General features: G+C 32.7%; 1 protein-coding gene and 1 long non-coding RNA gene across 2 annotated transcripts; one reads left to right on the top strand and one right to left on the bottom strand.

Moving 5' to 3' along the window:
* Positions 1-3,277: 3,277 nt before the first annotated feature.
* LOC120138906 lies at positions 3,278-19,117 on the bottom strand. Its single transcript, XR_005517573.1, has 3 exons — positions 19,107-19,117; positions 17,936-17,938; positions 3,278-3,371 (listed from the first exon to the last, which is right to left on the bottom strand). It is a non-coding gene; the product is annotated as an uncharacterized LOC120138906 (long non-coding RNA).
* On the top strand, positions 3,430-4,729 carry LOC120138905 (ethylene-responsive transcription factor RAP2-4-like). The gene has a single exon (XM_039154293.1). The coding sequence runs from the start codon at positions 3,571-3,573 to the stop codon at positions 4,492-4,494; it is 924 nt and encodes a 307-aa protein (XP_039010224.1). The 5' UTR covers positions 3,430-3,570; the 3' UTR covers positions 4,495-4,729.
* Positions 19,118-26,843: the final 7,726 nt, after the last annotated feature.

The raw sequence follows: 26,843 nt of genomic DNA, 5'->3' as shown, positions 1-26,843 counted from the left end.
AAATACTATCGTACTGTTCTGCGCACAGTAAAGTCGAGTAAGTTTGAACTAAAAAATATATGGAAAGTTGTGCATTAACGTGATTATGAGTGAGCGTTCGATCGAGTTGAATTAAAAACTTTTAAGTTATTCGAGTTGATGAGTTTTATTATATAACTCGAACTTGACTTAAAATATTTTTGAGTCGAATCAAGTTTATAAAACTCGAGTTAAATTGATTTTTCTAGTTTCCGTTTAAATTTAATTATAAATATTTATAATATTATTTGAATCTGATTTAAATGATTTTATAACTATATAAAATACATATATTTTTTTCATATTTTTTTTCATATGTGGTATATATATATATTATACAGAGTCGAGAACCTCAAGTTATACTTGAAAATTAAAGTAATAATTATTAAAAATTTGAGTTATCTAAGTTATTATTCGAGTTGTATTTTACAACTCGATTTGAACTTGAAATGTTTTTGAGTCAAATTTATGAAATTACAACTCGAAGTCAATTTGAGTCGAGTGTTTTTGAGTTGAACCAAGTCAAAAATACCAGTTTTTCGATTTGAGTCGATTTTTGTTCACCTCTAAACGTGATCAATCCAGAAGAAGTTAAATTTAAAAATTAGGGTAAAGTATAGTAATGTCACTGAACATTTCTGAAGCTTGCATTTAGGTCCCCCAATATTTAAAACTTACAATACAGTCCCCCAACATTTATTCCGTTTGCAATATGATCCCTCAACTTAAACCACAGTTAGAAAATTAGGATAAATTATATAAATGGTCATTGAACTTTTCAGTCACTTGAATTTAGGTCCCCCAACTTTTAAAACTTGCAAAACAGTCATCAATTTCATTCTAAACCCCAATTTCCAAAGTAATTCAATTTTATTCTAAACCATAAATTCTAAAATACTTCAATTAAATTCTAAAATACTTCAATTTAAGGTAATATAGGCTTGAAGAAAGAGTTCAAGGCACAGACACAACGAATAAAATATATTTATATAAATGTATATTTATATTTAGATGTATAAATAAAAAATATATTCTTATATTAATGTATGAATCATTTATATTTTTTGAATATTTTATTTTTAATAAGAAATTAAAATTATTAATTATATTAGAAATACTCAACTTAAGATTATATATATAATCATGAATTATAAATATGAAAAATATAATTATTAATTTTAGTTTAAAAATATATAAATCTTAAATTTATTCTTTTAAAATATTGTATCAACTAATATTTAAAAAATATATTAAATCTATCAAACAATTTATCAAATATAATATTTTTTATTGTAAAAAATATAATATTTTCCCATCATTTATTGCTTTCAAATTTTTTGCCGAAGTTCAAATCTCATTATTTCCATTTTACATTATATTCTTTTTTTCTGGCATTGGTCATACTATTAGTATATGTATTATTGTATATCTCTTAACACAAACGATGGTGTTAGCTTAGTGACTCCACCCTGTATCTTTCATTTGCGTGACTCAGGTTTGAGTTTGCCCAAGACCCAAATTTTACTTCTTTGTAACTTAATTTTCTTCTAATTAGGAGGTGACATGTGTCACCAATAACACATATCATGATCATGTGTTAACACATGTCAGATCCTGATTAAATGATTAATTTATTAAATTTTATTTAATTTAGGACCAAATTGATAGCATATATAAATAATTAGGTGGTAACACGTGTCACCAATGACACGTGTCATGATCATGTGCTAACACATGTCAGATCCTAATTAAATGATTAATTTATTAAATTTTATTTAATTTAGGACCAAATTGATTATATAAATAATAAAGACTGAATGTATAATAATGCCAATTCCTTTTAACTGCCACATCATCATTTTTATCAATTGGTAACGACTAGTGGCTTAGTTGAAACAGTTAAATAATTATGTGGTATGATTGTTAAATTTAAAAGATCGATGACAAAAGTAAAAAGGGCTAGATAGTTAAGTTGTCAACCGAGTAGTTTACACTTTTATTTATACGTCAAAATAATATTTTATAAATTTAAAATTCGAATTATTTTCAACATCTTCTATATCCTAACTACTTTTTTTAATTAAAAAATTTCTTCAACAGATAAGAATTATACTATTATATTTATATAAAAAATATGTATCACATGAAATAAGATAAAATTAAATAATAATAAATTTGACATAATTGAATTTAATTTAAGTATTTTGGAATTTAGGGTTTAGAATAAAATTGAATTACTTTGGAAATTGGGGTTTAGAATGAAATTGATGACTGTTTTGCAAGTTTTAAAAGTTAGGGGACCTAAATTCAAGTGACTGAAAAGTTTAATGACCATTTATATAATTTATCCTAATTTTCTAACTGTGGTTTAAGTTGGGATACCATATTGCAAACGGAATAAATGTTGGGGGACTGTATTGCAAGTTTTAAATGTTGGGGGACCTAAATGCAAGCTTCAGAAATGTTCAGTGACCATTACTATACTTTACCCTAAAAATTAACAACAGAAAATTTAAATTTGAAAAGTTCAAAAACTAATGGGACTAAGGGATAAATTAGACCTTTCTTTATAGCTTTTAAAGATTATACCATTCAACTGCAGAATAGTGCCAACCGACAACTAATACAAGGACAGGTTTCAGGCACATGAATAACAAGGAATGCACGTGTCGATCTACCACTGGTTTACCATAAAACTGATTGAATCTTACGTCAGAAAATTGAAACTGAGTACAGAAGAAAGAGAGAGACGTAACTAATAGGTTAGTTCAAGCAGTAATTAATTTAATATTATTTAATTAAATTTTATTTTAAATTAATAAAAAAAAATTTAAGTTCAAATTTTATGTATTTATAAAATTATTATTAGAAGATTCATCTATAAAAATTATGTGTATAATATGAGTCAGTATAAATTAATCAGGACTAAATCCTAAAATCTAAAGAAAAAAAAAACGTAAAAATTGAAGTTTTACTTTAAGTTAAAACAGATGGTTAGTCATGGCTAACAGCTGTGGTTAGATGAGTTAATTAACGAGTTGAGCAACTATATAAACTCAAGGAAGGAGCTGGGAGAAACCCAGAGTTTAGTGAGTTATTTAACACAAAATATTGAGAGAGAAAAAAGAAAAAAAATCGAGTAGTCAGTTGTTCTGGTTTTTATTTTATTTTCATCTTCCCCCCTCTGTTAATCCCCGCTTCTCTGAATCCCTTTCTGTTAATCATCGGTCTTTGAATAAAATTCTGGTTTTCTGGTTTGTTTTTTCAGTAATTAACAGTGGATTGAAAGCAAACTTTGATAAGGTTTTCTTCAAAAGTCTGGTGTTTTCAGAATCGAGATCCAGTTTTTTTTTCTCTTTTTTTGCATATTAAATCAGATTGGAGGGTGTTTTTTTTATACCCAAAGCTTGATTTCTTTTATGCTATCTTGGATTTAAAGGGGTTAATATATTTTAAGCAAAAACCTCATTAATCTATCCTTTCTGGGTTTTCAAACCTGTTCTTGAGTTTTGGTAAGAATCAGGTTACTTTTTTTTTCATTTTTTTAAAGATATGGCAGCTACAATGGATTTCTATAGTCGTAGCTACAATGGTGGAGAGTTGATGGAAGCACTTGAGCCTTTTATGAAAAGTGCTTCTTCCTCCTCTTCTTCCCAAACGCAACCCAGTTTTTACTCAGATGGTTATTATTTCCCAGCTCTTGATCAACAGGCTCAGCTTGGTTGTACAATTGGGCTAAACAATTTAACGCAAGTAGAGTCCCAATTCAACTTCCAAAATGACCTACCGAGCTACCTTTACCAGAATGCTCAACCCATCAACAACCACCACATGCTGAGCTTTCTTAGCCCCCAACCAGTCCCAATGAAACACATGGGTTCACCACCAAAACCCACCAAGCTTTACAGAGGAGTTAGGCAACGTCACTGGGGAAAATGGGTCGCTGAGATCCGGCTACCTAAGAACCGGACCCGTCTCTGGTTAGGCACTTTCGATACAGCCGAGGAAGCAGCCTTGGCTTACGACAAAGCAGCCTATAAACTTAGGGGTGACTTAGCGAGACTCAACTTCCCCAACCTTCGCCACCATGGTTCCCATATCGGAGGCGAGTTCGGTGAGTACAAGCCTTTACATTCCTCCGTTGATGCCAAGCTTCAAGCCATTTGTGAAAGCTTGGAACTGAACCAAAAGCAAGGGAACAACAGCAAGAAGAAATCATCGAAGGAGATCAACGAAGTCCAATTGGCAAAGGCTGAGCCTGAGGAGAAGACTGTGAAAGATGAGAGCTCCCCCGAATCTTTGTCCCCGGTTCGGTCGGAAAATGAGGGGTCGACGGAATCTTCACCTTTCTCCGATCTTACTTTCTCGGACTTCAGCGAGCAGCCGTGGCCGGAAGTTGTTACTTCTTCGGAGTCTTTTATGTTGTCGAAATTTCCATCTTATGAGATCGATTGGGATTTTATTTTGAAATCTTAGTTTGGTGTTTCTTTGTGTTTGTAAAAGCTCGCTGGAATGGAGTTTTTGGCAGTTGCAGTGGCTGGTTATCTAGGTTTAGGAGTCTGTTCATGGGTATCGTGTAAGAATTTAAGTTTCTCCATGGTTGTCTGCATGTTTTTTCTTGCAGGATCAAAGGGAGAAATTTGCTAGAGTCCACAGGAGTTCATAGCTTTTGTACTCGAATATTTTAATGTTATTTCATTGTCTTTTATTCTATTTACTTTCATGCTTCTGCCCTAATATATTTCTAGTTTAAAGATGATTTTTCCTAATACCTTCTTAATTTCATCAAAAGCTCGGATAATACTTTGAAGACTCCTCATTGAGTGTGCTATCAATTGGTAATTTATTCAGAGTCACTAATGATATTATATTCAAATTCGAGCCATTGTCTACTAACACTCAGATAAAATGTCTTTTGCAGTTGACTATAATATGTAGAGCTTTAGGGTTATCATTCATCTCAAAAATTTCATCTTCGAAAAAATAAAGGAAATTATTAGTTTGTATATTTTTAATCAGCCTATCCAATTTGTTAATAGTCAATCATTTGTTACGAAAGTTTGATTTAACACTTTTAGCAAAGCATTACGATGTGCTTCAGAACTTAATAAAAGTGCTAAAACTGATATCAAGCAACTGTTCAACCTGTATTCACTGGGCTTGAGAAACTTCAAAAATTCTACAGTTTCGCTTTCAGTTACAGTTCATTGATGTGCAACTTATCTCTTCATTTCCTCCCATTGTTTCCTTCATTTGGCATTCGTAATTCAATGGAGCATGTTTTCCATCTTTATAAGGAAACGAGGATGGTGAAATAATAACCACCTTTGGAGCTTTCTTATTTAGTACCCGAGTCATTGGCGTGATAATTAGAGGATGATTAGAGTTATAAAACTCTTTATATGATCCCTCAGATCCACATATATTAATTTCTTCTTCTGATATTTCCTTGAAAAATTCTATCTCCTTTTCATCATCATTTTTTGTACCAAAGCCCAAAAATCTGAACATTGTTGTATAACATGTCCTTCATAACCATGATAATGACATACATTTCCACAACTTAATTATTCTGCTGACAGATCAGATTTTAACAAACCAACTTTGATCATTGAGTCCATACCCATAATATAGGTGATTTCACTTCACTGACTTGCCTTATCACCTGTTTTCCTTTTTCCTCAACAACTGCATTGATCCCTGCTCCTGTATGATTTAACAATGGGTTTTGAGCAACATTTGGTTGCTCTTTATCACCAAAATTTATGATGTTCTTTGTTCTCAAGCTTTGAACAATTCTTTTGAATGCGATGCAGTTTTCGATGGAATGCCCACGAGCTCCTGCATGATATTTACACTGCAAGTTATCATTGTACCACTTAGGATATTGAGGTTGTATGGGTGATACATGATAGGGTGATATTATATGTTTGTCATATAATATCTGGTATAACTCTTTGTAGGTTATTGGAATTGGGTCAAACTGAAATTTCTCTCTTTCCACCCTTGGTTCCCTTGTTTCTTGCTTGGCGAAGTTTGGTGTAGAAGATCCAATATCCTGAGGTCGAGATACTGTGATATTATTGGACTCATATTTCCTTGCATCATTTACCTCACTTTCTTTCTTTTACATAAATGGCTTCTTGCTAGATTCACCACTTTCAAGTTTCCCACTCTTAATCGCCATTTCGATCATCTCACCTATTGTAACTATGTCAACAAAGCTTTTGAAAGAATTCCCTATGAGGTGAGTAAAAAAAGAGCTTTCAAAGTGTTTACAAAGAGCACATTTGTTTCTTCTTCTTCCATGGGTGAATGTACCTGTATAGCTATGTCCCTCCATCTCTGAGCATATTGCCTGAAACTTTCATTGAATTTCTTTTCCATGTTTTGTAGTACCATTCGATTAGACCTTATATCATTCACATGCTTATATTGTTCCAAAAAGGATTTAGCCAAATCTTTCCAAGATTTAATACGAGCTCTACTTAATTGGTTATACCATTGGATGGCTGAACCAGTTAAGCTTTCTTGGAAATAATGGATCAGTAGTTGATCATTCCCTATATAACCTATCATTTTCTACAAAACATTGTGATATGGGTAGAAGGACATTTCATACCGTAAAATTTTTCAAAATATGAGATTTTGAACTTAGGTGGTAATACCAAATCAGGTACCAAACTTAATTCCTTGGCTTCAATTCCATACACATTAGAGCCTTCCTTTATTTCCCTAACTTCTTCCATTAGTTGTTCCAGTTGTTTGTTTGATGCTTTCTTTTATTCCTGATCAAAATCTGGAACATTCTCAACTTGTTGTTGGTTTATAGAAGCACTAGGTAAATTTATGTTTACCCTCCCTGTCTGAGTAAATACCCCGGACTGGGCTTTTTCGTGAGAGGTTGCATGATCCAGAGGATATAAAGGTTCCTCAGTTACGTTAGTTTTTAGACAATATGCTCTTGGTGTAAAGCCTGGAGGATATAAAGGATCTTCAGTGAAAGTACCAACAACTGGGGCATTTGTTTGATCCATGTTTCTTCTTTGTAACATACTTGTAAAATTTTCCATCATCTCATTCTGGGATTTCAGTAACTGTTCATGCATTTCTTCCTAAATTTTCTTGAAATTTTCTTGCATCTCAAGCTGATTCCTTTCAATTTGAGCGACCTTATCGTCCATTTCCCTTTTTCTTGTATTATATGGATGCTTAGGGGGGTCCAGTATTCTTCGAAAAAAAGAAAAAACCTTTTTAATGAATATGGAAAAAATATAATGTCAAAATGTTCATGCTTAATATGTATATGCAAGGTGTTGATATCAAGATGATTTTTTTAGAACAACTTTTATATTAAAACAAAGTCTTATTACAAAGCTTTTAAAACATAGTATAGACTACAAATACATCTGAGCAGCTTCTCCTAATTGTTGTATATGTTCAAGTAACTCAAAGAACTTATGAGCTTCTTCGGTTCTGGTTCTAATTCTTTATTCAAAGTGTTAGCTTCATATGCCAAGTCCACTAAATATTGTGTCTCTCTAAGCTTGATCCAGATACTTTGCAATGAGGTCGTCTCTTTGTTTGACTTTTCATTGAGCGCGTTCCCAACGGTATCGCCATTGTAAAATTCCTTTGTACGGGACAATAGGGAGTTGATTCGCCCTTCTCAGAAGATCTTGGACTTTGGTTTCTAGCTCATTCACTTGCTTTCTTAGATTCTTAGCTTCTGAGTTACTTTCTTGATTTTGCAGTGTGGTTTCCAATATTTCAATCTTGCTTTTTAATCTCTGGTTTTGAGCTTGATTTTCCAATAGTCTTTGTTCTAATGCTTCCTTTTCTTTAGCAAGCATCTTGGTTTGGTGTTTACATTGTTTAAGCTCTTATTTATCTTCTTCATCTTTTCTTTTCAGACCTGTGGACTTTTGTTTACTTGATCCTTCGGTAATCTGAGTTTTTACCACCTTGATAGGTTGACTGAAGATCGTTGAAATCTATCCTGAGCTATTTTCAACCTTGCTAACTTGATCTGCTCTCCCTTTATGGATATCTATCTCAATTTCTTTGTGATAGACTTTTTCTTCCAGCTTTTGCAGAGTCTTTCTCCACTGCTTTCTTTCAATCTAGAAATCTTGTTTCGCCAGATCTAAGGGAGACGATATAATTCTCAAATTCTTTGATGGGTTGAACATTCTCGAAATTAACCACTGGAATGTTTCGTTGAAGCGATTGATTCTCCATTGTTCATATTTGGATGAGAGCTTTTGATTAAAGTAAATAAATTTACTCGATGAATCCATTTCCGGGCCTCAACAACCTTTTTGATCTTTTCCTTGTACTGATCGCTTCTGAATGCAAATTCTGATTCAGATAAACCAGATGTCGCGGGAATAAACTGCCTTGATTCGTATTGTCTGGAGAGCATCAAAGGTTCTCTCCACACTTATACATTATGTTTGAAGAAGTATTCCATGAAGCTCTCCATAATAAGTCTGTATCTTCGAGATTTTGAAAGATGTTCATCAATTTTTCTTCATCATATCCTCCAAGCCATTTGCGATAAAGGAAATCATGTAGAGGTGAGAAGCCTTCTAGAAATACTCGTCCAGGAGCTCTTTCTTCATGTTTAAAATGATTCAGAATCCATACCAATAATATGGGTGCACAGCCTATAAAACGTCCCTCTCCCTCGTGTCTGCAGGAATTCAAGGAACGGAATGTTTCAGCTAATATGGCAGGAACTGGATCTACATTGTTGTTCAATCTCTAAAACAAGTCTACATTTGGTATATCCATATGCCCCAGAATCTTCGGAAAAATGATTAATCCATAAATTCCTAAAGCCAACATATCAATAGGCTTCATTTTGTCTGGATGGCGGTAGATTACTTCTTTAAAGGAAGTCCATGTAATGCATTCACTAACACCCTTTTTCTTGATATTTCTTGTAGCCCATTCTTCACTCATATCGGTCAATAAGAGCACTTTTTCTTGAAATGAGAAGTATTAGGTGACTTGATATATACCCTGTCTTTGTAGATTCTTGGACAGCGGATAAGAGCTCGATATTCTTCTATAGTGGGTGTCAAATCTACCTTGCCAAAGGTGAAACAACTGTAGGAAGGGTTCCAAAACTGTGATAGAGATATGAACAGATGTCGATCAATAGGGATGTCCAAAAGATAAGCAATGCCGCCATATAACTGATGAAATAACTGCTTTGTGATGCTTCCCACCTTTCTCAGATTTCTTTCAACTCACCCAGGTTATTTTGGCGAACGTTGATATGTGTATATTTGACCAAATCTGACATGTACCCAGGTGATAGACTATTTCCCTTGATAAGTTGAGACTACTCAGACCATCTTAAGATAATTGCATTGTCTTCTACTTCATATTGGACTCTTTGTTACATATTTCCAGCTCTCTATATGAAATCAGTCATGAATCAACACCATGATATGGAAATGCAAAATTCAGGAATGAAAATGAAACATAGAATTAATCAAAATAATTAAACCCTAATTTCATGCAATCTATTTTCATACTTTATTTAAAACAACAAACCTAACCGCATGATTTCTAGTTCGCATGCATTTATTCAAAAAAATAAATAAAAATAAAAGACTCAACATGCTTTTCATTGTGTGCTAACTTTACAAGACTTATTTGGGTTAGGTTTCGCCTGAACTTAAGTTTTAAGTTTTACTATATGTTAGGTTTTGGCTCTAGAGTAAGAGGATCAACGAATTGTCCGTTGTTAGTGTCCCATTGGACTGCCAAGCCCTTAATCCTGATCCATGACAGACTTTCAGATTAAGTTCAATTCGAAGGAACACACTTCCTTAAGTCCATTCGGAGGTGAAAACCACACGAGGAACATAAGGTGTGAGCTCAAAGAATGGTCCCCTATCCCATACGGAGGTGAAAACCACACGAGGGAATAGTTTCTCATTCACAAACAGGATAAGAGCGGGGTTTTAGCTCATGTCATGAATGCATTGCACAGTGGGTGACGAAAAGCATAAAATAAAAATAATATACAACCTATTATTTTATTCTAATGACCCAGACTTAAATATGTAAACATAAAAAACAAAAGTTAGTAAAATAATAAAAATAATTAAAACAAAAAGTAAAACAAATTTATTATTTACTGTAACGACGAATAATTAATAAATTGGTGGCTGGACTCTCTTTTTTAAAAAAATTCCCCAGCGAGTCGCCAAGCTGTCGAGACGTTTCTCTGCCCGGCGACGGAGAGTGCAAATAGTACATCCCAAACAATGTAACTAGTCTCGAAAAAGTAAGTATTTATCTTCCGTGAATCAGATGACACCAAATTGTAGAGTCACCACCAATCTTTTAATTAGGTAAAATTGTCACAAAAAATGTCATATTATTTTAATAAAAATTCATAAGAATAATATTAAAATAATACAACTCGGGTCTGCTTACCAAAAAAATAAGTTCGGGAGTCGGTTACGTATGGGGAAAGATTAGCACCCCCAAAACGCCCAAAATTGATATCGGTATTTATTAATTAAATGTCTTTGCAGTAAATGATAGATTTGTATTTAAATTTGAATTTACAAAGGACCTAAATAAATTATTAATTAATAATATTAATAATCTTATTAAAATACTAAATATAAAAAATACATAGGTTAAGTTATAAAATATGTAAATTAATAATCATGATATAAGATATAAATACTAATAATATAATTAATATTATAATAATAATTAATGGTTAAAATATAAAACATTAATATTAATTCCTATAATTCGAAATAATATTAAGTTATTGTACTAATAATGTAATTTATCCTAAATTATTATATAGATCAAAATAAATTATTAAATAAATTAAGGACTAAATATAGTATTTATCCTAATATATATATATATATATATATATATATATATATATATATATATATATATATATATGCAGTAATGAAAAAAACGTAAATAAATAAAATTAAAGGACAAAATTAAAACACATAAAAATGCTTTTAATGATTAAATTGCAAAGTTACAAAATTACAGGGACCTCGAGAATCATTTACCCATACTCGTATTTACGCTCAGGTCCCTCCCCAAATGATAAATAGGTCTTATTAGGCCTGAAGAGGTTTTAAACCTCATTTCCTTCTTCTGCTTCTCTCTCTTTCCCAGAAATGTTCATCTCTTTCCCTTAAGACTAGTTATGGTCCTAGTTTTTCTTAAAAAGACACCCAACGATGTAGATCTGACTGATTACCTTCGATATTTTGTCTTCTCCGGTGGCGCTTGAAGGCGCGTAGATGCTACGATGAAGGTAAGACTTTTCTCACTCTCTTCCTTATATTTTTCTGGACTTTGCTGTGTATTGGGTTACTGGTTTTGCTTACTTGGTTTCTCATTGTCTCTCTGTTTTCTTTGTAGGATCACCCTATTATGGGTTCTTCGAGTCCCATTTTAGACCGATTAAAAGAACGAACCCCAGTGAGTCACCGGAGCTACGGTGGTGACTCACCATAGGGGTGGTGAGTTGCGCGGTAGCGAGACTGAGTGCATTAAATGCACCCAGATCTTGCAGATCTAAGATGATGTGGCGTCATCGTGTCATGTTTCGATTGGTGAGTTCGTCGATGGGGCATCATCATCTCCACGGCGGTGCCAAAATAGCCCTAGGGTTACAATGAGTACCCTAGGTTTTCTGCTGGTCGACTGTAGACCGATGGATTTGCTTCTGGATCAGACGGCTGGGATCTGTGCGGCACTGAAACCTGTATGAAAACCCTAATCACCTTTGGATCTACTTTGGGCCTGTTGGGTTGTTCGGGTCAAGTCTAGGCCTGGATCGGGTCTGGTTATAATCGAGCTTCGAGTAGTATTTCATTTGGGCCTTTGGGTCAAATTTGAGCCTGTAAAATTGTAAAAATTCATTATAATAATATAATATAAAATAACATAATTATAATATTAAAAATTAAATTAGGATGAAAACGATTGTCGACACGTCTAAAACTCCCCTTTATTTTATTTTTCTGCTCGAAAAAGAAAAAGAAACTAAAAACAAAATTTAAAAAACAATAAATAAGAAATATTTTTATTGTTGTGTATTGATTTTGAAGGAAAAAAGTAGGGAAATGTTACAAAATGCACTATTTCTCTCCAGAGAAAAGAGAAAATCCCGAGACCTTTACACCATTTTTTCAGAGAAAAAAAAGCCCTTGTAATATGTTTTTGTTGGGTTTTTATAACCCAAATTATAATGATTTCTTTTTGTTTTTTTGCTGATTGTCTATGTGTTCGTGGAGTGTTGGAGCTTGGTGGCCTGCTGAAGCAATGACGGTGGCAGAGGATGATGGTGTCAGGAACAGTAACCGATCATGAGATGCCCAGATTTTGTGGGATTTACGTCCCTCTTTTTTCCTTATTATTTGTTTATTTTAATATGGGTAAAAAATTGGTGCTTACAAGAGTCACACAAGCAAAGAATACAAAAACAAAAGGGAAGAATCCTTGTCGGACTAAAAAAAGAATTGTTATTGATGTTTGCTTGTTTGTTATAAAATGGCCATTGCCTCCTCTCTTTCAGTGTTTTTGGTTCTACCCCATTTTATATAATTTTTCCATGAATCATATACAAGAAAAGCTTTCTTTTTACAAATGAATCAATAGAGTTAAAACCTCTTGATTTATTATATTAAATTGGAAGATGGATTTCAATCCCGAAAATTCTGTTCAATGATTTGTTGTTGATGATCTATTTTATTTTCTTTGCAGGGGAAGTTTTTCTTGCCAACATAACGTTGGACCGAATCTGATGAAGGAATTGTTGTCGGTGCGTGGGCACATGAAGAGAGAGTGAACGTCGCGCGTGGAATGTACGTACATGCAAGGTGGACACCATTTTTAGGGGATAGGGATAGGAGATTAGGGATGAACTCTAGGGTTCACCTCATCTTCAAGCATCATTTCATGAGTGAGGAGGGAACCAATTAGCTCTTCAAGAGTTAAGGATTTTAGGTTCTTAGCCTCGATGATTGCCGTCTTCTTTGATTGCCAAAATTTTGGATGTGAGTAAACTAACTTCCTCACAAGCTTTTCGTTTGGAATGATCTCTCCATATGATTTGAGACCATTGACAATCAATGAGAATTTATCTGTCATAGCTTTGATATCTTCATTTGGTTTCATCCTGAAATTTTCATAGCTATGTGTTAGAAGACTAATTTTATATTCTTTTACCTTGTCCGTGCCTTCATGAGTGACTTGTAGTTTTCCATATTTTTTTGGTAGTTGTACAAGATGAAACTCTTCCGTATTCATCTGGTCCAAGAACACAAAATATGATATGGATGGCTTTGGAGTTGAGCTGGAACATTTTTGTCTCTCTTTCACTCCACAATCTTGGATGAGTGAGAGGCTTGATATATCCGTCTTCTACAAAATTCCATACTCCTATGTCACTTGCTTGAATGAAATACATCATCCTATTCTTTCAATAGGCATAATTAGCTCCATTGAAGAAAAGGGTTGTTGACGGACATCGAATCGAGACCGGAGTCGAATTTAGAAGTGGAGGCCATTGATGACTTGATTATCGATGTAACTCTTCCCGAATCGACTCAAGAGGCGATTAAACCTTCAAATGAGTGAGGCTTTGATACCAATTGTTGAGTTAATCGATCGATGGAATCGACCAAGAGGGGGGTGAATTGGCAATTAAAAATCGGTGGAAGCTTTTGCAGAAAATTGAAAAGTTTTGTACAACGATTTAGAGTGGTTCGACTTTCTTAACCAAAGTCTATGTCCACTACCTTAGCTATCCACACTAAGGATTTTCCAACAAATTCACTAATTTTTTCTTTCTTTTGAGGCCAAAGAGATAATATTACAATTCCCTCAAGAATATACCCCAATTCTTGAGAACACTTTTTCTCAAAAAGAAGATTACAAATTTGCAAACTTAATGAAAAACCTCACAAGGTAAATGTGTTTGCACAATTCCAGAACAAAGAAAAGAACATTCAAGAATGAATACAATTGAGTACAAGTAGTGTTCTTGAAAGCAAAATGAATATTGAATGAAAAATAGGATTGAAATGCTCAAACTTGAGGTTTGATCCTTTCTCTTTGATTTTCTCTTAACTCTTGATTCTTGTTATTTCTTGTTGTTGATCAATGGCTTCTAATCTTGTTTAAATACTCCTTCAATTGATTTTGAACATTGGGGATGATTAGTGGAGTCAATAGAGCTGTTTAAGTGTGAAAACAATTAATAAAACAGTTGGGAGCGTCTGGTGCATCGATGCATAAGGCTAGTGCATCGGTACACTATGTGTAAAATTCAAATATTTTGACCGTTGGACCCTTAGTGCATCGGTGCACTAAGAGTGCACCGATGCATGAAGTGCATTCGATGTTTCAAAATAGCCTGAGTGCATCGATGCATAAAATGCATTCGATGTTTTCATAAAAACCTGAGTGCATCGATGTATAAAATGCATTCGATGTTCAATTTATTCAATGGTGCATCGATGCATGGATTGGTGCATCGGTACACTCTTTTGAAAAATTAATTTTAGGCTTGTTTTTTGTACGAAATACTTTGTGAAAATTGTTTCAAATTTTTTTAAGATTAAAACACAATTTTACACTTTAGTAAGGATTGAATTTGATCTTTGAAAGACTTGGAGTAATATTTTGATATTCGAGTAATTAAATCAAATATGCTTAAAAATCATTTGTAAAATCTTAAAATCCATTTATACTTAATTTGTTATATCAAAACATCAAAATGTTTTCAATAATCTCCCCCTTTTTGATATAACAAAACATTTGAGTAATTTTAAGATTTTCTTTGAACATAATTTTTGTAAACAATTTTGAAAATTTAATTTACTTCCCTTACTATATTCTCCCCCTTACTATATTCTCCCCCTTTTTGTTAAATCAAAAAGACTCTAAACGTTTCTAAACAAGGCTTTGAAAACTTAGCCAATTGATTTATTAATTGAAAGATTAAGCTGCTAAGATCATAATCGAAAGAGATATTAGCCATTAGTCCCATCAATATTCATAATAAAAATGTGAAATGGTAAAAATTATCATAATGCAGCTAATATGCAAATGATGCAAAAATTAATAATCATTAAGCTCAAAAAGAAAACCAAACCAAATATATATATAATAAGTTCAAATATCCAAAGCAACCAAAATATAAATCCAAACAAATTCAAACTTCCAACAAACAAAGTAAAAACAATCTATAAAGCATTCAAAATGTTTTAACAAGAAAAGTTCTAAGTTGGTCCAAAACAAAAACAAAGCAAGGTGTACTCGTCCATAGAAGGATCGGGAGGAGGAGGAAATCGTGCTTGCATCTCAAGTGTAAGAGCATCCATATGTGCAAGCATCTCCCTTTGAAACTCCATTTGTTGAGCTTCCAAAGTGTCTAAGCGATGATTCACCGCTTCGTTGTTTGCAGTTAAATGGGTTTCGATGGAAGCAAACCGTAGATCAAATGTCTCCAAAAACGAATGAAAATATGGAGGCACTTGATCCTCTTGTTGTGCCGGTGCATTGTCTGGATCGTCAATATCTTGAAATAGCCCTTGAAGCTCGGGATCATCGTCTGCAACCGGTGCCAGTGGAGGTTGAGTACGAGAGGAGCTAGGAGCAGGAGGTGCTCGTGAAGAACTCGCTCCCGGAGTTTGCTTAGAGGGTCGATAAACCCATTGATCAGTTTCCTCATCCTGTTTCCAATCAGCTTTCATCAAGGAGGTGAGATTGATTTGGTTTTGAAGAGGAATGAGATTGTCAAGAGAGACTTTAAGACTGAGTTTGATAAAAAGATTACTCAGTAGACACCCATAAAGTAAAGTTTTGACATGTTTAGAAGGGACATCATTTATGGTATCTACTAGTTCACTGAAAATGATTTTTGGAAAATTGATTTTTCTATTATGTTGGAAACAATACATCCACAATAAATCCCTAATACAAGAGTGGAGTACCTACCTCCGGATGGTCTAAACCACCAAGAGATCATCAAATGGAGAAATCGATCATGATGAGATCGTAGAGTACTAACACTAGCGTTAGGAAGATAGGGATATGCCACAGTTTCTTTTTCATTGTATAGACCATTGTCATCTAGCCCAAATTGCCTAGCGATAGACTCGGAGTCAATATGAATATATTGTCCTAAATGATAGGATCTAATTCCTATAGTCCCACATTGAGTCTGGTTTTGAATACATACCACATTAGAGTAGAAAATGCGGACTAACTGATGATAGACAATTGGTTTAAGGTGAAATAGTTTATCAAACTTCCAGGACTTGAGAGTCGGTAGGTATTGAAAGTTGATGTCTACCATGGCTTGAACAGAGGGAATACATTCTTCCCGGATTTTGTAAGATTGGAAGGAGTTCATATACCTATGGTAGAGTTCATCCCTACGACGCTCATGCATATTAAAACAGGAACTTATAATGTTCATGTTTTGGTCATTTGGGTTTGGATTTTGAGGTTGAGGAGGAATATGATTAAGGGGTCGGTTAGAATGAATCGAAGAGGACCTAGGGCATTTTGGGTTTGACATGATTTATGAAACGGAATTAGAAAAGTAACCTGCAATTTTGAAACACATGTATGCAAAATAATCAATCCCAAAACTCAATTGAGTCTGCAATAATTCAAGATTTTCTAAACCGAATCCCAATGGGCATGATTTTGAAAACTATTTGAAAATAACATTAGAAATATCATAATACATATAGTTTTCATGAAAACAATATAATTAAATCAAAAACAATAATTTTCAAAAATATCATTTTTTTATTTCGAAAATTCAAAGACAATGTTGAAAAATTCAAAGACAATGTTGAAAAATTGTTTGTTTTTGACGAAATTGATTGTAAAATCTAATTTAGAATCATAATATACTCAATGACCGATATAATGTTCATCCCAGAACTAATCAAAACTAGTTCTAAGTTCAAAAATCAATAAAACAAAGGTTTTGAAATATTACCTTGAAAATTTCGGATTGAGAGGAATGTGATGTTGTTTTGAACGATTTGATGATAAAATAAGGATTAGGAGATGAAGAACGATTAAAATCCATCAAAATTACGTTGATTTAAAGCGAAAGGAGAGATTAGAGAGAGAGAGGGTGAATGGCGGTTTTGAGAGTTTTTTAAGGGTTTGAGAAAATAAAGAGAAAAACAGGGTTTTTATCCAAAAACCCAATGGATGCAACGATGCATGGCCTTGTGCATCGATGCACATTCAATGAGTGCATCGGTGCACCTTTATGGTGTATCGATGCACATTCAAAGGGATGCATCGATGCACTGTTCAGTGTATCGATGTATTAAGCACAAAAATGTCAAGAATCCATTTTAAACATTCAAAATGCTAAATTAATAAGCTCTAGTTGTAACACCCCAACCCGTACCCGACCTAGATACGAGTCCGAGATGTCACATTGATATTTCAAAACCTTTATTCTTGTAAAATAACTGAACATTTGAATTTATATTAAGCAAATACGATCTTATATTGTTCAATTGTGTTTGGTATAAAATTTTGAGATAAAAACGTATTTATGAACAATGAAATACGATATGAACAGTACCATGAACAGTAATGAACAGTGCTACAGTGCATCGATGCACCAAAATTTCAAAGCAAAATTGTGCATCGATGCACTGCTATAGTACTGCTACAATGACTTTCGTAAAACGTTCATAAAACTCGTAAAAATTTAATTGTTCATTACTATACAATTGTCATTTACATAAACACGTTTAAAACATTACAAAACTCAATCGTATGACTTTTCAAAACCGATTAAAACATATCAGATTTATCCTTTATTTACATGCCAACCACTTTCCTTATTATAAAATACATACTATACATTTCTTTTCTGATCTGATCTTTTGAAAGGAGAACTGACCTGTCTTGCTTAGCTTTTATCATTCTTCATGTTTCATTCCCTTTCATATTCTTAACTCAAATATACACACTTAAACTAATTTATATCTATTTATTTCATCTTAAACCTCAAAATTATATTCTCCATATAGAAATCAATAATCATACCAAATTTTCCATGTTATCCAAACTTAATTCTAACACTTCTAACTTCTTATTCTCATAGATGACAAGTCAAATTCAACTTATCAACTCTTTTCCATAAATTCTCTTAAAACCCCATTTTCTTTAATCTATCATAACTCATTTATCTTTTGATTTTAAGATAACTTAAGCTTTCCTTAAGCTTAGTTATCATCTAATGATCAAAACCCAAGCTTTAAATCAACAAATAATCAACAAGTTCGAAAACTTACCTTTGCAAGCTCGGCTCTCTCTTTCTCTCGTATGATGAAGAAGAAGAAGATGAAGTGGAGAAAATATCTCTCATCCTTATCTCACATGCCTATATATCATTTATTTATCATTTCAATGTCAAATAACCATTTTGCCCTTTCATTCTTTTAATAATTACTAACTTTCCGGAAATATCACCACATAAATCATTGAACTATTCAACTATTCTACTTTTATCCCTAAATTCTAAAATTTTACAATTTAGTCACTAACCCGGTATTGAGGATGTTACAAATCTCCCCTCATTTTAAGAAAATTCGTCCTCGAATTTTCATTGTACATACAATAAGAACATATCTTTTAATGTTCTTATGTTGCTTTCACAACTTACTATTTCCTTCTTTTAGTTCTTTAACTAAATTTTTCCTTTATTCATTCATCAACTGTCACTTATCATATAAACAGTAACCAGTAATCTCATCCATTTTTTTCTCTCCTGTGATTCTGCATTTTCCTTTGATCTTTCTAAAATTCATACAATGTTACTCATCACGTAGACAATAACATCCATTCTCATCACTCTATATCATAAATCAATCTATTTCTTCATTAATCTCCAATTACCTTATCACAATACCAACCTTTTATTCCATTATCATTTGACCAAAACATGACTTTAAATCTTCTTCAATTGTGATTAAACATATACTTTATGGAATTCAACAATCTTTTCACTTCACCTTGCACACTTTTCGTATTTCTATATCGAACTTATCATTTACACTTCCATATAACATTTATCATTCTTAACCCTTTAATTTCCTTTTTCCATTTAATTTCCTTATCCCTTTACTCTTCCATAAATCAAAATATCCTTGTAACATATATCATATATTTTCTTCAGACTCTCATACTCTTTTCACATCGCTTATATTTATCACTGATTATCGATCTTCATCACATCTTCGTAACTTTGATAATCCACTTTACTTATATGGAACCTCTTCCTTTACTATCTGTTGTATTTTTGTTCCTCAAAGCTCCCTTTAAAACCTGTAAATATTCTTCTCATTGCCTTAATCATATATATAAGATCCAAATACATAACCATATTCAAATCCATATCATACTTGATTAACTCACTTTATCTTTTCTTCCAGTCTTGTAACTCCATCACCTTTACTCTTACGGATAGTCAATAACAATTGTTTAATTTAGGGCACAAACCCTAATTAATCAATCATATGCATCCACCCTTTCATCATTTCTTAATCATTGTTTGTACTTTAATACACATGATCTTTCCATATTACTTTATACTTCTCTTTTAATCCTTACTTTCCCTCAAACATAAGAATCGTTATTTCCTTCACTATATCACATTCATATGATCAAAACATTTTTCATCACGTAATCTTGTTAGCCAATTCTAACTCTTTATTCTAGAGTACAAGCCCTTATCATATCCACACTCTTGCTTATATACAGTACTATCCCTTTATTTCAAATCCATAACTCTGATTTCATTCATCTTATAAATATATCTCTGATGCACTTATTCTTGAACTCTTCTACAATTCTAACCACCTCATTTGATCTTTTAACGTTCTTATGGTGACATTCGTTCACCATATTCTATCTTATCCACGTAATAATGAAACTTCTCAATTTAACTTCTTCACTTTGAAGAAATGAAAACCTTTTAACATTATCTTCATATCGTTTATCAGAATGTCTGTAACAACAGAACCTTCATCAAATTCACCCTTGAGCTCGGGTTCTCATAACTCTTTTAACTATTTCGATACATTCATTCTATGAGTTAACGAAGTATACAATTGAAAACACATCGGATTTAATCCTTTATTTACATGCCAACCACTTTTCTTATTACAAAATACATACTATACATTTCTTTTATGATCTGATCTTTGGAAAGGAGAACTAACCTGTCTTGCTTAGCTTTTATCATTCTTCATGTTTCATTCCCTTTCATATTCTTAACTCAAATATACATACTTAAACTAATTCATATCCATTTATTTCATCTTAAACCTCAAAATTATATTCTCCATATAGAAATCAATAATCATACCAAATTTTCCATGTTATCTAAACTTAATTCTAACACTTGTAACTTTTTATTCTCATAGATGACAAATCAAATTCAACTTCAAATTCAACTTATCAACTCTTTTCCATAAATTCTCTTAAAAACCATTTTCTTTAATCTATCATAACTCCTTTATCTTTTGATTTTAAGATAACTTAAGCTTTCCTTAAGCTTAGTTATCATATAATGATCAAAACCCAAGCTTTAAATCAACAAATTCGAAAACTTACCTTTGCAAGCTTGGCTTTATCTTTCTCTCGTATGATGATGAAGAAGAAGATGAAGTAGAGAAAATATCTCCTCATCCTTATCCCACATGCCTATATATCATTTATTTATCATTTTAATGTCAAATGACCATTTTACCCTTTTATTCTTTTAATAATTACTAACAACTTTCCAGAAATATCACCACATAAATCATTGAACTATTCAACTATTCTACTTTTATCCCCAAATTCTTAAATTTTACAATTTAGTCACTAAACCGGTATTGAGGATGTTACAATAGTGGTATTTGGCAACTCATATATTGAAAATTAATCATGTTCAATCAATCAATTTAATCCTTAAACTACATTTGAACATAAAATTAATTTTCACTACGAATCATAAACTCCCCTAACTAATAGCAAAGAATGCAATCAAATATTATTATTATTATAAGCATTTTTCATTTATTCTTAAGAGTGCTAAAATTAATTTAAACACTAAGTGAAGATAGGTCAGTTAAACGTAATTCTCTCCTAAGTGTCCAAAATCTTTCTTTGTCTTTTGTAAAGATATCTGCTAATTGATGCAAAGTATCAACAAATTCTAGAACTACATCTTCCTTAGAGACATGGTCTCTAATGAAGTGATGTTTAATTTCAATATGTTTAGTTCTAGAGTGTTGGATGTGATTTTTAGTGAGACAAATAGAACTAGTATTGTCACACTTGATATGAATGGTACCTACTTCAATTTCATAATCAAAAAGTTGTTATTTCATCTATAAAACTTGTGCACAACAACTACCAGCTGAAATATATTCTACTTCAGTGGTAGCTAATGCAACACAATTTTGTTTATTTGAAAACCAAGAAATCAACATATTTCCAAGGAATTGGTAAGTTCCAGAGGTACTTTTCCTAACTAATTTGCATCCTCCATAATTCGCATCAGAGAAGGCATGCAAGCTAAAGCTAGAGTCTCTAGGATACCAAAGTCCTAAACTAGGAGTGTCCTTAAGGTATCTAAAGATTCTCTTAACAGCTAGTAAATATGATTCCTTAGGACATGGTTGAAATCTAGCACATAAGCAAACACTAAACATAATGTCTGGTCTACTTGCGGTTAAATAAAGCAAAGAGCCAATCATTGACCTATATAATTTAACATCCACACATTTACCTCCTTCATCTATGTCAAGCTTTGTTCATGAGCTCATTGGAGTGTTATGAGGTTTCCCATTTTCTAGTCCAAACTTCTTGAGCTTATCTTTGACGTACTTAGCTTGATTGATGAAGATGCCATCTTTTCTTTGCTTGATTTGGAGTCCCAAGAAAAATGAGAGCTCCCCCATCATGCTCATCTTGAATTCACTTTGCATTAGCTTAGAAAATTCTTGGCAAAGAACATTATTAGTAGAACCAAAAATTATATCATCAACATAAATTTGAGCTACTAATAAATCTTTACCTTTATGCTTTAAAAACAATGTAGTGTCAACCTTCCCTTTTGAAAAACCTTTTTCAATTAAAAAAATTTGACAATCTTTCATACCAAGCTCTAGGAGCTTGTTTTAAACCATAAAGCACTTTTGTCAATTTAAGAACATGATTTGGAAATTTTAAATCTTCAAAACCAGGAGGTTATTCCAAATACACTTCTTATTTTATAAAACCATTTAACAATGCACTTTTAACATCCATTTGATATAATTTAAATTCATGAAAACATGCAAATGCTAATAACATTCTAATTGCTTCCATCCTAGCTACATGAGCGTATGTTTCATCATAGTCTATGCCCTATTCTTGAGTGTACCCTTGAGAAACAAGTCTAGCCTTGTGTCTCACTATATTACCACTTTCATCAAGCTTATTCCTAAATACCCATCTAGTACCTACAATAGATTTATTACTAGGCCTTTCAACTAATGTCCATACTTTACTTCTCTGAAATTGATTTAACACTTCTTATATATCCATAATCCAATGTTCATCATTTAATGCTTCTTTAATATTCTTAGGCTCTATGCATGAGGTAAATGCAACATAATTACAAATATTTCTAAGAGAAGATCGAGTTGTTACCCCTTTGGATGGATCACCTATTATTTCACCATCATTGACATAGTTGTACTCTCTTGGGTAAGATACTTCCCTTTCTTTAATGGTTGGATTATCAAGAGGATCATGAGTTTCCTCATCTTTCTTTTCTTCCTTTGATGATGGTTCTCCAATGTCATGTCTAACGTCATTTGTATTTATAATACCTACATCATCATTCAAACAAGAATACTTCCTCAGAAGGGGATTATCATCGAAAACAACATGTACAGACTCTTCTACAACTAAAGTTCTTTTATTAAATACTCGATAAGCTTTAGAATTTAAGGAATAACCCAAAAAAATTCCTTCATCACTTTTAGCATCAAATTTGCTAAGGTTTTCTTTACCATTGTTTAAAGCAAAACATTTACATCCAAAAGGATGAAAATATCTAATGTTAGGCTTTTTATTTTTGAAAATTTCATATGGAGCTTTCTTTAAAATTTGGCTAATCATTACTCGATTTACAACATAACAAGTGGTATTTGTGGCTTCCGCCCAAAAATATTTTGGCAAATTATTTTCACAAAGCATGGTTCTAGCCATTTCCTCTAAAGTTCGATTTTTCCTCTTAACAACTCCATTTTGTTGAGGGGTTTAGGTGCTGAAAAATTATGGCTAATACCATTAGAATTACAAAACTCAGTAAATCCAAGATTTTCAAATTCAGTGCCATGATCACTTCTAACACTAGTGATAGAGTAACCTTTTTCGTTTTGGATTATTTTTGAAAAAGTGATAAAATGTTCAAATGCTTCATCTTTAGTACATAAAAATAGAACCCAAGTATATCTAGAATAGTCATCTACCAAGACATATGCATATTGTTTTCCACCCAAGCTAGTAGTCCTAGTTGGCCCAAAAAGATCTATATGGATCAATTGTAATACTCTACTAGTTGATACATCATTAATGGATTTAAAAGAAATTTGCTTTTGTTTTCCTTTAGCACAAGCATCACATATTTTATTATTAACAAATTTTAGTTTTGGCAACCCTCGAACTAAATCTCCTTGACTTAACTGTTGCAAAACACTCATATTAGCATGTCCTAGTCTCCTATGCCATAACCAACTATCATGCTCATCCTTAGCAACTAGGCATAAATTAGTCATATCTATGGAATCTAAATGCACCATGTAAATGTTTCATATTCTATGACCAACAAGCATAATCCGATTAGATGCAATGTTAGTGACTTTACAACCATTAATATCAAACATGACATTGAATCCTTTATCGCACAATTGACTAATGCTCAATAGATTATGCTTTAATTCATTCACATATAAAACATTCTTAATTTGTATGGAAGAGGTATTACCTATAGTGTCTATACCTTCAATGTGACCTTTTGAGTTATCACCAAAAGTCACCTCTCCTCTATTTTTGGCGTTGAGCTCTATGAACTGGCTTTTGTCTCCGGTCATGTGTCTTGAGCATCCACTATCAAGGTACCATGAGTTTGAGTTTGTTTCCCATGCCTTGTAGCAATGCTCATTTTCCTATAAACATAGATTAATTTTTTATTTTTGGTACCCAAATTCTTTTGGGTCCATATTCATTAGTTTCCAAAATCCTAGTCCCCTTAGGTATCCATTTGTGTAGGATATCCTTATCTTTAGTAGTAATGAGTTCTTTAGGAACCCATATACTTCTAACGATTTTTCCATTAGAGGTTCTTCGGGGACCTATATGATTGTAGTTTCTAAAACTTTTTCTAACAAAGTTGGTTTTTGAATTTTCTCCTTTTTCAAAACGTTTTGATCCAACTTTATCAAAAGAAGCTTTAAGATCATCAATTTCCTTTTGATGATCATCATTGACTCTTGAAAGTAAATTTTGAAAATTCATATTTTTCTTTTCAAACTCTTTTAGTTTGATTTTTAAATCTTTGATTTTACTTTCAAGATCATTGCTGATCTTGGATATGAGATTATTTTCATTTTTCAATTTTGAAATATTATTTTTGTATTTTAAATACAATTTCTCATAATCCGAAACCAACCCATTATATTCCTCTAATAACTCATTATAAGATAAATCATCTAAATCAAATAAGTTAGAGGTTACCTTAGAATCTCCCCCAATACCATCAAGCACAAGTTTGTTACTTCTTGTCCTTTTCTTTTGGTTCATTCTTGAAGTCTTCATTTCGTTTGAATTTTCTTCTCGGTTTGGCCTCATAATTTTTCTGAACCGTTTGGAAAACAATGCCATCTCCTTGTCATCATCATCTTCATCCGAATCACTCTCATCTTTTGTTGATTTGAGATCAACTCCCACGTTCTTCTTCTTCTCATTCTCCTTTGTGTCTCGTCAATTTTATTGAGGTTCACCTCATCTTCAAGCATCATTTCATGAGTGAGGAGGGAACCGATTAGCTCCTCAAGAGTTAAGGATTTTAGGTTCTTAGCCTCGATGATTTCCATCTTCTTTGATTGCCACAATTTTGGATGTGAGTAAACTAACTTCCTCACAAGCTTTTTGTTTGGAATGATCTCTCGATATGATTTGAGACCATTGACAATCAATGAGAATTTATCTGTCATAGCTTTGATATCTTCATTTGGTTTCATCCTGAAATTTTCATAGCTGTGTTAGAAGACTAATTTTATATTCTTTTACCTCGTCCGTGCCTTCATGAGTGACTTGTATTTTATCCCATATTTTTTTGGTAGTTGTACAAGATGAAACTCTTCCGTATTCATCTGGTCCAAGAGCACAAAATATGATATGGATGGCTTTGGAGTTGAGCTGGAACATTTTTGTCTCTCTTTCACTCCACAATTTGGATGAGTGAGAGGCTTGATATATCCGTATTCTACAAAATTCCATGCTCCCATGTCACTTGCTTGAATGAAATACACCATCCTATTCTTTCAATAGGCATAATTAGCTCCATTGAAGAAATGAGGCTTGTTGACGGACATTGAATCGAGACCGGAGTCGAAGTTTGAAGTGGAGGCCATTGATGACTTGATTATCGATGTAACTCTTTCCAAATCGACTCAAGAGGTGATTAAACCTTCAAATGAGTGAGGCTTTGATACCAATTGTTGAGTTAATCGATCGATGGAATCGACCAAGAGGGGGGTGAATTGGCAATTAAAAATTCGGTGGAAGCTTTTGCAGAAAATTGAAAAGTTTTGTACATCGATTTAGAGTGGTTCGACTTTCTTAACCAAAGTGTATGTCCACTACCTTAGCTATCCACACTAAGGATTTTCCAAAAAATTCACTAATTTTTTCTTTCTTTTGAGGCCAAAGAGATAACCTTACAATTCCCTCAAGAATATACCCCAATTCTTGAGAACACTCTTTCTCAAAAAGAAGATTACAAATTTGCAAACTTAATGAAAAACCTCACAAGGTAAATGTGTTTGCACAATTCTGAACAAAGAAAAGAACACTCAAGAATGAATACAATTGAGAACAAGTAGTGTTCTTGAAAGTAAAATGAATATTGAATGAAAAATAGGCTTGAAATGCTCAAACTTGAGGTTTAATGCTTTCTCTTTGATTCTATCTTAATTCTTGATTCTTGTTATTTCTTGTTGTTATCAATGGCTTCTAAGCTTGTTTAAATACTCCTTCAATTGATTTTGAACGTTGGGGATGATTAGTGGAGTCAATAGAGCCGTTTAAGTGTGAAAACAATTAATAAAACAGTTGGGAGCGTCTGGTGCATCGATGCATAAGGCTAGTGCATCGGTAAACTATGTTTAAAATTTAAATATTTCGACCGTTGGACGCTTAGTACATCGGTGCACTAAGAGTGCATCGATGCATGAAGTGCATTCGATGTTTCAAAACATCCTGAGTGCATCGATGCATGTCTTGTGTGTCGATGCATAAAATACATTCGATGTTTTCATAAAAACCTGAGTGCATCGATGCATGGTATGTGCATCGATGCATAAAATGCATCGATGTTCAATTTATTCAATGGTGCATCGATGCATGGATTGGTGCATCGGCACACTCTTTTGAAAAATTGATTTTAGGCTTGTTTTTGGTACGAAATACTTTGTGAAAATTGTTCAAAAATATTTTAA

The sequence above is a fragment of the Hibiscus syriacus genome, unplaced genomic scaffold, assembly GCF_006381635.1.
Source record: "Hibiscus syriacus cultivar Baekdansim isolate YM2019G1 unplaced genomic scaffold, ASM638163v2 tig00110716_pilon, whole genome shotgun sequence".
In the NCBI taxonomy this organism is placed as follows: domain Eukaryota; kingdom Viridiplantae; phylum Streptophyta; class Magnoliopsida; order Malvales; family Malvaceae; genus Hibiscus; species Hibiscus syriacus.
This window is presented reverse-complemented; position numbering and strand designations above follow the sequence as displayed.